The 12,081-nt window shown below is 43.5% G+C and overlaps 1 protein-coding gene across 1 annotated transcript; it reads right to left on the reverse strand.

Annotated features, from left to right (window-relative positions):
- Nucleotides 1–208: 208 nt before the first annotated feature.
- LOC136298893 (serotransferrin-2-like) lies at nucleotides 209–12,067 on the reverse strand. Its single transcript, XM_066199992.1, has 18 exons — nucleotides 11,686–12,067; nucleotides 10,363–10,500; nucleotides 8,677–8,840; nucleotides 8,224–8,323; nucleotides 7,642–7,818; nucleotides 7,297–7,459; nucleotides 7,127–7,191; nucleotides 6,316–6,473; nucleotides 5,650–5,836; nucleotides 5,346–5,494; nucleotides 5,047–5,137; nucleotides 4,687–4,755; nucleotides 4,258–4,440; nucleotides 3,821–3,977; nucleotides 3,066–3,148; nucleotides 2,073–2,257; nucleotides 1,562–1,748; nucleotides 209–1,294 (listed from the first exon to the last, which is right to left on the reverse strand). The coding sequence occupies exons 2-18, from the start codon at nucleotides 10,415–10,417 to the stop codon at nucleotides 1,245–1,247; spliced, it is 2,223 nt and encodes a 740-aa protein (XP_066056089.1). The 5' UTR covers nucleotides 10,418–10,500; nucleotides 11,686–12,067; the 3' UTR covers nucleotides 209–1,244.
- Between the last annotated feature and the right edge of the window lie 14 nt (nucleotides 12,068–12,081).

Here is a 12,081-nt window from a genome sequence, read left to right on the forward strand (position 1 = left end):
AGCAGAGTAGCAGGAGCCAGGGAGCACAGAAAGCACAGACAGTTCCTGCTCAGCTCAGAGCTGAGATTCAAGGCTGAGGCTGGTTCAAGTACCACAGGCTGTGCAAGGAAGCACACCAATGTTCGCGAATCAAAGCTGGAGCACGGGGTCATCACCAAGGCCTAGTAAGCATTTGTAATGTCTGTGTCAGAAAACAACATCCCTGCCCTTCCAACCCATAAAATCTTGTGTATAACCCAGATTTTTAATTTATCCCTGAGCAGCTGCATGCTGCTCTTGGCAAAGCTAGGCTGCCAGATGCACTTCTTCACCGTGTTCTCACAACTCCCTTCTCCCAAGTGCAGTGTCACACAGGCCCCACAGATGGCAGGGAAGCTCCAGGAAAGAAAGGCAGGAACACCTGAAAGGCCTAAACAAGCAACCTGCTCTTTCCCTGCTCCTTCAGGGCTGCAGCAGCATATGAGGATTTGGCTCTGTCACCATACTGGGACAATAAATGATACAGATGATTTCTGTTCAAAAGGCTTCACAACACGTTCAGGCAGTTTCTGCGTGTAAAACTTGTGGTGTTTAATTGACAGATAATATTTTGACATTCCAGAGAATCTTAAATTCAAAGTGTCAATACAAAGTAATGGTTGGAGGTCTTGACAAAGAGGAATATCCATTGCTGCAAGCATCCAGTTCTGCTGGCTATTAAATGTCTTAATACATGTATTTGTGAGGAAAAATGTTGATTTACTAGTAAAAATCGTTGGTTAAAGAAGAAACACATATGTGCCTTCAGCAGGGACTATCTAGCTGCAACCAAAATCACAGATACAGGAAGACAGTGTTGCAACTACCAAAATGTCAGTTGATTGGGGTTTTTGCATGGAAACTGTCTATAAGACAAACAAGGCAAAATGCTACTAACTAACCTGTGACACTGCTACCAGTCTGTATTTTAGTACTAGCCCTGCTCTTTCCACGATGCTGATCCTAGTTCTGAGCTGTTGGTTGTGCTATTCCCCATGCTGCCATGCTCCAAAAAAGAAAGGGGTGACATGTGAGTAGTATTACATCATCATACACATAAAATCTGCTGAAAAAAAAAGAAGACAAGAAGGTGTTCATCATACATTTCCAGAGATGATTGTTTCCTTGCTGATTGCTTTGGATTGGTTGGACTTGCACGTTTTCCTTGTTCTCAGCAACGCAACGCTGCTGATGTTATGTGCCCTGCAAAGCCTCTGGATGGGCTGTCAGTTGGATGAGGATGCACAGATATCCTGTTTGCAGAAGTCCAAGATGCCTGCAAACCAGTAAGAAAGTATACACTTAAAGATGCTATCAGCTTCAAAAGTACAAAGTTCTTTGTATACTATTCATTAAAATAGCAGAACAGAGGTCAAATTCCCCTTTTGAATTGCAGTTACCAACTTAGTCTCACAGAAGTCTAACACAGGACTCCTTACAGGGTTAGGTACAACATACTTCTCCTTGCAGTCAAAAGAGCCAGAGCTGTGCACAGAAGGCTGCCTGCTGCATTTCTAACTCAGAATTACGACCTTGACTTTACCTGCAGGTGTGCAATTAAACACTGATTCTGCCAGCTGAATGAAAGACTCTCCAAGGATCTCCTGATAGCTCAGGTGACTTGCATGAACAAGGTACTGAGTAGTGTCTTTGAAAAGCAGATCACTTTCACCATACTTCCACGACTGAAAGAGTTGGAATTCAGAATCCAGTTTGCTTCCCAGAGATTCCTGAACAGAAAAGGAATAAAAGAGTCACAGCTTGGGTCATTAATAGTACTTTTATCTAGCACTGTTCTGGTTAGTACAAAGAGATGAACTTCTGCAGTGCCTTACTTCTCAGCAAAAGTATGGCCTCTGTGGAATGGGAACTGGTGCCAAAATACCCCTTAAGAGAATCCAAATAATAATTTCTCAATCTCCTACACACATTTTAAATTCTTTTGTATTGGATCTGAAGGCACTAGTATATGAAGCTTTTCTCTTGAAAGGGTTTTCAGCAGTTGTACATAACAAATGGTAACATGCCAAGCTTTTCCCTGCCACCTGTCATACCTGAGATTGTAGCAGAAAGTCAGAGATTTTAGTGACAGTGACTGGTCGAGTGATGACTGTGCTGGGGGGAACGGGCCCGAGGTTACAGCTCGCCCATTCTGTGACTGCGGCGCGCGTCCCGTCCGCGCACAGGAGTTCAAAGTCAAGGGCGGTAAAACCTTTTGCCCAACCAGAGCTGCCTAGATCTGAAAAGAAAATGAAGTGAAAGGTAATCCTTTTGAAAAATTAAAGCAGAAAAGAGGGTGAATCTCAAATAAAATGTTCAGACTTGAGAGGGAGAAGTTAGTCAATGTGTTCAAAACAAACACAGCGTGCTATGTGCTCATTTCTTAGGAATGCATAAGGACCAGGGAAGTGTTTTCACTGACATCAGTGAACTTAAGCTGCACCTATCAACTAAACTAGAATAATATCAAGGCATATGAACAGCATATCACGTCTCATCTGCATCTGTAACCAGATCCCTTTCTAGAAACAAAGCAATTCAGTCTGCATGCCCTTTGCTTCCCCAAACAAACTGCTAATTGCTGCAGGAATTCCTGTGGCTTTCCAGCCCCTTAAACCTTCGTTTGATTTTAGAGAGATTCCTCTCTTAGAGAAGCCTCTTCTCTTACTGAAATTGCCTATAAAAGAATTTTATTTTGCTTTAAGGAGGGCCCCTTTTCTCCTTGACTCTAAGGAAAACATAGTTTGGTTTGCCTTTTAAAGCTTTGAGCTTTCCAGAAATTTAGTGCAGTCTCCAAGGATGATTGTCCCAACACACATCTTTGCACTGGGTGCTTCTTTTTCTTTCCTCTCTTACAGGATCTGAATGCTGAGCTTTCCTGGAACCCCTACATGCAGAAAGCTTCTAGCAATCTTCCATTTAAAACACTACTTCATGGACCTAGATTAAACCTGTAAAGGCTGATCCTCATGAGTGATGGTTGCTTTGTGGGAAGTAACTGACATTAATGAACATTCTCAAAGGAAAAGAGAATATCTGCATCTCACCCTCTATGTTCTGGAGCAGGTTTGAGTGTTCCAGGAAAGCTACATCTCCAAAGCTTCTCCCACTGGGATTGCCAACTAGGCACCTAGTGCAAGAAAAAAACAAGTGATCAAAGACAGCCCTACATGGTAACTGACGTTTGGACAGTCATCTGAAGCTAAAATAGGAGTTGCTGGAAGTATCCCTCCCATATCTAATCCCTTGGAATATGTTGATGTCAGCACAGAGATTTGTTAAGACAATCCTTTTCATCCTTTACAGCAGCTCCCAGGTCAAAGCTGCTGCACAATGAGCACCTTCACCCAAGCCTAGGCAGGAAAGAGAATGGAATTCAACTAAATGCATTATATATATTTCATAAAAGTGCTTCCAGCTTTAATAGTCTTCTCTGCCTCTGTCTTCAACTATTTATTTTTTTTATATCTCCACTCCTGTATGCTACACTGCTTCTTACCACATCACCTCTGCTCTCTGATCTTCTTTCATACCTTCCCTTTAATGAGTCAGTACCAATGCTCTAAGCCTTACATGTTTGGAAGCACTGCCTTACTCTGGAAATGGTTTCATGACCATTTTACATCATCAGTCAGCTGAACACCCCATAGCAACTGCAACCAAAACAAAATACACACTAGAGAAAGTTTATGCAGCCAGATGCTTAACAAATAGGAAAAAAAACCACTTCCTCCCAAAAATCAGCAAAATAAAAGGCAACTCTGGCTGTTGCTCTGCATTTCTGACTCTCCCAAAAGCTCACCTGAGTGCTCCCATATTGCCATAGTAACGCTCGTTGTGACTTGCGGCACATCTGCTGGACACTCGAGCTCCTTCCACCTCACCATCTCCAATGCACACCTTGCACAGGTTTCCATCTGCTCCTGGCATGCAGCCCTTCCAGAAGTAATTCTGATAAGCTGAGTAAAGAACACTGAGATGAGATTAATGCAAGGTGTTCCCAAGCCTCCTCACATATGGGAAAAGACAGGAAAGGAATTTCATCCTAGAAACTTGCAAGAAGAGGGCTAAATAGTGTGACACATAGTCAAATACGAGGAAAAGCTGCTTCAACACCCTCTGAAACTGTAGTCATCAGTTGCTGGTTGGATCCTTGTGGCCCCATCTCTATTTCACTCCCAAATTTAGAGCTTCAGATTTTCATGGTCTAGTTAAGAGAGAACCCAGAGCAGCCCTTACCAGAGGCAATATCACAGTTCTCAGTATCATTCTGCTGAGCTCCCACTGTGTGTCTGGACAGCAGTAACCATCCTGCAGGACTGTACAGGTGACTGTGGCAGGATCGCCTTCCCCTAAGGTTGTGGATGTGAATCTGTTTGGCACTTTTCTTAGCTAGGGCAACAGCATAAACTGGTGGCAGTGCTGTGAAACAATGACAACAACCTGTTATACCAAGGCAATTAAACATTCCAGAAGGGTCCAGCCCCCTTCCCTCCCTCATCTTGTCACAGTATCTTCAGTTACAGTACAGGACCTACACTCTTTGCTTAGCCACAAAGCTCTTGTCCCTGCACTGAAAATTCTATTCTAAATCAACACACAAATACAGTCCTACATAAACCCTAGAGGGTAAATCTAGACCTTGTGCCCTCTCAAAGTTTCTGTTACCTTTGTGCTTAAGATGAATTAGTTTCCCTGCTTTCTCCACGGTCTCAGCTGTTGGGGCACAATCTCTCCCTGGAAGGAGATATAAACATTAAGGATCTTGCAACTGTTGTCATTCCTTTTACATGGCACTCCTTCAAAACTCTTGTGATCCTCTTCAGCCTTTATCCCTTCAACAGAAGGGATACAACAAACAGACCAAATGCTAGAGTCAGCTAGTGGGAGAGCTGGGAAGAGTATTTGGACATTTATACTGGCTCCTGCTTCCATCACAAGACATCACAAACGGTGGAAATTTAACTATAATCTGAATGGTACTTTTTTGATTCCCTCTCTTCTTGATAAGGTCATGTGAGAACTCACCATAGCATTCTGCAGCTACAGGCACCAGTCCACATCTCCCTGCAATGTAGGTGTGTGTGGCGTCCAGGGTGACCGCATCGGCCTCACTACTCTGCCAGCAGCATTAGAGAAAGTATCAAAACCAGGGTTTGCATGAATTGTGTATCCAAGCAGCAGGACTTCTCCACTGGCTGGAAATTCCTCTGCATAAATTCCCTCTCATTCCAACTTACTCCTCAAGCTAGTTTTCCTCTCTTTAGTTCAGACAAGACATACACCCCCTGTGAATTCTTATACCCTGAGCAGAGGGAGTCTCCCACCTTGATCATTTCAATGCATTTGGTCATGGAAGTTGCTTGGACACAGACTAAGGGGTCGGATTTGATGCTCAGTGCCCACTCCTCACATTTGCGGAGCTCAGCATCGCTGATGCAGCACCAGCGCACGACGCTGCTGTCCAAAGAGCTCCCTGAAATGGAAGCAGATCGTGACACTAGGGCACCAATCTGTTGCATGTTAAAGGGATGTTCAGGTAAATGCATTTGTGCCTAGAGGGAGGAATAATGTGGAAGGAGTACTTTCTCTTCCCTTTCCTTAGCTACAGTCCTCTGGAATGGTTCTCACCTTCATGGCCAAGTCCCTTCAGGAGAGCTACATAATCCAGACCAAGGACATAGGCAATCTCCAGATGCTCCTCGAGAAGCTGCAGGTGCTGAGTGGCATCTTGGAACAGCAGGTTCTTTCCCCCAAAGGGTGCTGAACTGAAGAGTTCAAATCTGGCTCTTTCCTTTCCTTTACGTCCAAAGAGGCGCTAGGACAAGAACAACACTTTTAAATTGTAACAAATCTGCTCATTCTTCCACCAACAGACAGCTTCAGCCTTCCTTTCCTTTGTATCAATGGTCAAGATATCAAATACTATTTATAGGTTGAGAAAAAGAGATGAAGAAAAGTGAGCTCTGCCTGAACCTTTGAGTCTCCCTCAGCTACATAAAAATTGACTCAAATTCCACGGCAGGATGAACCTTATTAGCCATTTTCCAGTTTGTGTGTTATGGCATCTTCCCCTTCTTTACTGATTTATTCCCAGCCTCCTACAGAAGAACACTTCAGAAAAAAGCAAAACCTCACACAAGCCAATGCAAGATCCTTCCCCAGAACAAACAATTTTTAGCATTTTATTCCCAGTACCTATAAACTTCTCAAGAAAAGAGGCAACCTGGGTCATAACTGACAAACAAAGATGGAAGAAAAAACTGTGGAGATAGACAGCCTTTAATATTCACTCACTTGGATCATGCTAAGAAATTTGTTTGTGATCCTCTGGAAGTTGTTGCGGGTGACGATGCCGCGGCCAGGCCCCTTGCCCAGGTTACAGGCGCTGTATTCGCTCAGCTCCGCCCTGGACCCATCCGGACACAAGAGTTCATATTCCTGCTGTTCTGACTCTGAAACAAGGAGACACTCAGCAACCTGGGAGCCAGGACTTGGCATAGAGATGGAATATAAAATGATTTTCAGTGGAGGTGGCTAAAGGTTATGCAGGCAGCACAGTGTACCAAGCACACTTGGGAAAGTTGTCTTTGGCAAGTACTTCTCTTAACAAAGGGAGAGACCTCAGCCAGAGCTGCTCCAAAATACTCCTTAAGCTGTACCCCTGTACATACATTTATTTAAAAATACTTACCTGCAAATACTACTGCTAACCACCTTTGGTACAGAGCTCAACTGAGTATAAAAGTACAGGACAGGCGTACAGAAACTTCACAGTTCTGCAGCTCAATATGCTGAATTTTTAAAGGAATCTTGTAACTCAGGCAAAGCAAATACTGACAGCTGTGTCAGAGTCACATCTACTGAAATCACCTGCCTGCTCCCATTCTAAGAATCTCCTGTAAGCAATCATTGCTCACTCACAGTTTCCTGTTCTATTCTTTCTGAGTTAGGTGGACAGCCAAGAAATACCCCTGAACTGCTCGCAGGGATATTTCAGGGATTGAATTTTCCCTGGAAACAACAAAAATACAGGCATATCCCTCAAACACCTGTGCAGGAAAGAACACAGACAGAGATTAAAAGAAAACTGCATTTTTAAGATTACCTGTGGCACTCATAATTCTTAGATGATCTGAAAAGGCAACGTCTGCCACTCCATCCTTCAAGCACCTGCAGGAAGACAAACGCCATCTCATTATCATTTCACCTGGCTTTCCTACCTTATAAGTTCTTTTCCCCCAAAAGTGAATTCAGCCCCAGTGTCCCAGAGCTCACCTGAAGGCTCCCTCGGAGTCATAGAAGGGTTCATTACTGCTTGTCTCACAGAAGTGGTTCCTATCTCTGACATAGGATTTTTGTCCTTGGCAGAGAGCACACAATCGGGGAGCAGCAACACCAACCCCAGGGATGCAGCTTGCATTGAAATACTCACTAATTGCTGCAGGTGTAGGGGAAAAAAAAAAACAAAACAAAAAGAAAGAAAAAAGTCAAATGGGAAAAAAATCAGAGTAGGAAAAGGGGCCAAATGTATCATGGCCATAACTAGTTCATCCTGTATCTGCTGGCATTTCAGTTACTTTTGCTGGGGCCAGAGGTAGCCCTATGGCTCCTATCACCTACCTTGGCTCAGAGGTTGTGCCTCATCCCAGGAAAGATAATTTCTTGCAAGGAGAAAGCCAAGTGGGATATTCCAGCCTGATGTCCACCTGGCTCCATTGTGACAGCTGCGCACACCTCGTAGGCTCTGGATATCCAGAGTTCCTCGCCTGGCAATGGCCACAGCAAACACACAATTTCCTGCAAGAGCACAAAATGTGCAACAGAAAAAAAAAAATCTCAATACTGCAGCTTCCGTCTCTGAAGAGGAGCTGAACTACTTCAGTGAACACAGCTAAAGCAGAAATTATCTTGGGCCTATTCAGCATAGGTACTCATGGCAGGAACTCAACCATATACTGGCTACATGGCACCTTATCAAACAAACAATGCAAGTTTGGCAGTACCACAGGCAGAAAGACTACTGGGTACAGAGCACCTCTGGTATTTTATTCATCATCATCAAGTATTTTAGCAACAATTGTTAGCCACCTCCATATTCCAATCCAGTTAATAAGAACATATTGACTTTTTTTTTCAAGAAATCTAGAGCCATTCCTAAGCCAAATCAGAAGTACAGTTTATTCTTCAGCTTTACCAGCCTACCTTGATCATAGATCTCCTTTGCCACCACTGCCAAACCATAGAGCTTTACAGCAGAGTAAACATCTCCAGCATCCAAGGAGGCAGCATCTGCTTTATTTGCCTTTAAAACAACAGCAAAACCCTGAAAACAAGTGTGCTCACAAGGAAACAAACAGAAGGTACAAGACCATGGTTTCTGCCTGAACAAATTTTATTTTAGTAGTTTGCTTTTGTCTACTTATTTCCAAGCAGCTTTCTCTATTTCTTTGAGATTGCAAAGACTTCAGCTGGAGTAAAACAGTACATCTGGTAGAATGCTCATAGGATTCAATTCTTGCCTCTCAAGTGACTGTATACTTTGTCATATAAGCAGTTCGATTATCTCAGTATCTTTTCCCATAGTTTACGTTTAATAGTTAGTTTTCCAAGAGGACTTGGACACAAAATCAGTTTTTAAAGTCTCTGTGAACTCACCCTGATTTTATCAATGCAGTCATATGTATTGTGGGCTCTGATGCAAGAAATCCTGGTAAAGGAACTGGCAGTAGAGAGGGGCAGTACAGCTGTAAGTGCTTTGGAGAGCTCAGCACACTTCCTTTGTTCCAGGTCAGAAAGGGTGCACCATCGGAATTTCTTCCCTGTAGGGTCAAAAAAGAAGTCAAGATTTTTAGGATTTCATTAAAAAAACCCTCAGTTTAACACCTTCTGGAAGAGAGAAGTAATTCTATTTTATTTAACTTCCCAATAGCTTGATTGTGCCCACTCACACGCACACACCCACGCACTTAGAGGCACCCAAGAGATGTCCCCACATGTGGCCAAGATCACTTCTGCCCAACATAAGGAAAACATTTGATGCTGAATCATTAATATGTGTCTTTGCTCCCTTTTGACTGAAAGCAACCAAATAGTTTTGGGCAGATTTTTCAAGAATCAGCAATTATTATGGCAAGATCTTTTGTCACAGAATCTTCATTGCTTCAGCCTTAGTGAATTTTAGGTAAGGCTGCCACCCAAAATTAGGAGGAACCAAAGGGAAGGATGTGTTTATGGCTGTGGCTTGTTTTCCTGTTGGGATAGCAAGAGAAGGAATGGCACTTACAAAGCAGGGTAACCATCTTCCTGTTACCAGAGTGCAGTTTTTCTCCTAACAAGTCAACTGGGATGTGACTTTATCAGAGCACAGACCTTCTAATCTTGATGTAAACATGCATCCCTCGGTATTTATCAGTTTTACTGCTCTCCTTGGTTATCAATACAAGGCCATTGTTTTAATCTTTGCTCTGCTGTTTCCTCTGGTGCTTTCACACACCAAAAAGATGCAATTAAGGGTAGAGGTGAAGGTGAAACTTCCTTTTTCAGAAGGACTTGGAGGTTTGGTGGGTTTAAACCAACTGTAAAGCTATATCTTAAAGGAATCCAGACATGCCAACAAAATTTCCTCTTTTGCTTTAGGCTGCAATTATTCCATCTCGTATTATTCCTCTGAAATGCATTCTACTCTGAACTATATCATCATATGCATCTCCAGGAAGATACTAGGCATTTAAGGAGGAAAAAAAGTGATTACTGTACACAAAAATAGCATGCAGTTATGTAACTCGAAAGAATCTTAAGCCATGTAATGAAAACCAGGACTCAACGCACAGAAAATGCCACAATATTTCTAACATTGTCATTTCCAGATGTTTAAACATTTGACTCTCTGGAGAACTATTAATACTAGCAATGCACACAATTAAACCATTGAAGTTTTTATTTCTTTGAGCATAGCATCAGACATTAGTCCTCCACTTGTTTTGACATTAATTCAGCACAATTCCAAGAAGAACCCGTAGTGGTTTTAGAGGGGAGCAGCTTGAGGTCCACGGCTTCATTCTGGCACAGCTAATGAGTCTGCAGATCCCAACTATTCCAAGGAAACAAACCCTCACACAATTGCTCAGGAAGTTGTGGATCGAGCTGTTTTAAAACTAACAGGGTCACCATCTGCCAATGATCAAACAGAAAAGACACAGGCACAGCTCTAACTGCAGCTTCTTTCTCTCTAACTGCAGCTTCTTTCTTTGCACCGAGGAAAACAAAACCAAAGCATGTCTTAGTTTGAGTGGCACCCACCCAGAGGAAACCCTTCTCTCTCCTTCTCTGCATCAGCCTTACCTGAAGCCAGCAAAGAGAAGATGATTAGGACAATTAAAATCACTATCTTCATCATTACAGCAGTTCAGCAAGGATCTTCCCTCTATCCTGAAGCTCTGCCTTCTCATACCAGGAATTCCACAGTGATGACCAAAGCTTCTGCAAGATAACAAGGGGGGTTTAGACATCAACAAGGATAAACCAAGATTTAAGAAAAACAAAGCTGTGGTATGAATCCCCTCTTTGACTTGGCTCAGCGGCACAGACCTTGCACAGCTCAGCACCCTTAGGGAAGTAGGTTTAATCCCTCAGTGAGTGCAGTCTAGATAATCTGATCAGATGTTAAAACACCCCATCAATGTAAGAACAAGACAATTGATAAAAGTAATTTTAAAATAGTTACACATCCACATATTTACTTTTAATTCCAAGGAGAAAGATTAGATTGGGACAGATTATTAATCAGTTTAGTCTTATGACAGTTGTTTTACACTAGAAACAAGTGTGTTACATTTAACTACACCTTACCCTCTGAATCACTTCTCAGTCAGTTCTGGGGAAACTTGTCTGTCAGGCCCACCAGTGGGGTGAACTTACACATCAAAGCTAATGGTTCTTGCAACCAAAACACCTAACAGCATCAAATCCCACCTTCTTTGAGGTTTTACTTCCTGCCAGTTCTACCATTATGTAAAGGATATGTAAATCCCAACAATTCAGTTGGCTAAAAATATCACTGCTTCATGAGGGTTGTATCTGGATTTCCCCTCAAATTTGACATATTTAGCAATGAAAGGCTTTTCTGTACATGTCTAAGATACTTATACAGATATTACTGCCTATGGTGATGTGAAAAAAAGGCAGAATGACATGAAGGTGTTGTAGACTTCATTTAGGCCTCGTCAGGAAAATAAACAAACATAAATCAGGAATTTAAATTAATCAGCTTGCCTCAGGACCACATCCTAAAGCACTGAGGATGTGGAAACATAGTACCAGGACTCTTGAGTTCTTTTCCTACTGATTCACTGTATGAAACTACCCCTCTGCAGCCGTCAGAGAAAGGAAATTAGCTACTTCCCAGCAGCGTAGCATTTATTCATCTAGGGATGCATCTAAGAGAGTGGAAAAGCAAAGAACTTTTATAAAATTCACTCTGGGGAGGAGGCAGCCAGGCAACATCCAGGCAAGGGACACCAGAGGAGGAACAGACGTTACTGCACTACCCTGCCAGACATCTCACTTGGAGGAAGAGCATTGGGTCTGTCCCATGTCGTGTGTCCTCTCCCTCAAATCCCCGCCCTGATATTCCTGGTGTTCCCATACCTGGGACAAACAACTTACCTGTCAACAGCAGCGCTGAAAAGCAGCTGAAGCCCACCTGCCTCCTCCTGAACTCCCCAGCGGCAGCCCCGTCCTCCCGCTGGGCACAGCCCACAGCCCCTTCGTGGAGCAGCTTCATCCCCACAGCACAAACCCTCAGGAACCACCACCCTGTCCAAACTCTACATCGCCCGGGAAACGTCCCCACATCCCGGCCCCTCAGGGCCGGCCCCATCCCCACTCCACATCGCCTCAGCGGCGGCCCCTTCTCCCCTAGCGCCAGGAGAACAGCCCTCCCCACAAATCAACGCCTCCACTGAGGAACAGCCTCGCACCCGAATCCCCATTCCGGGTCCCCAGTGAAAAATGAACCCCTGCCTACACGCCACATTCTCTCCGGGAATTCCAGGGAATACC

The sequence above is a fragment of the Chamaea fasciata genome, unplaced genomic scaffold (genome assembly GCF_029207755.1).
Source record: "Chamaea fasciata isolate MVZ Bird 193981 ecotype frontalis unplaced genomic scaffold, bChaFas1.0.hap1 SCAF_18, whole genome shotgun sequence".
Lineage (NCBI taxonomy): Eukaryota > Metazoa > Chordata > Aves > Passeriformes > Sylviidae > Chamaea > Chamaea fasciata.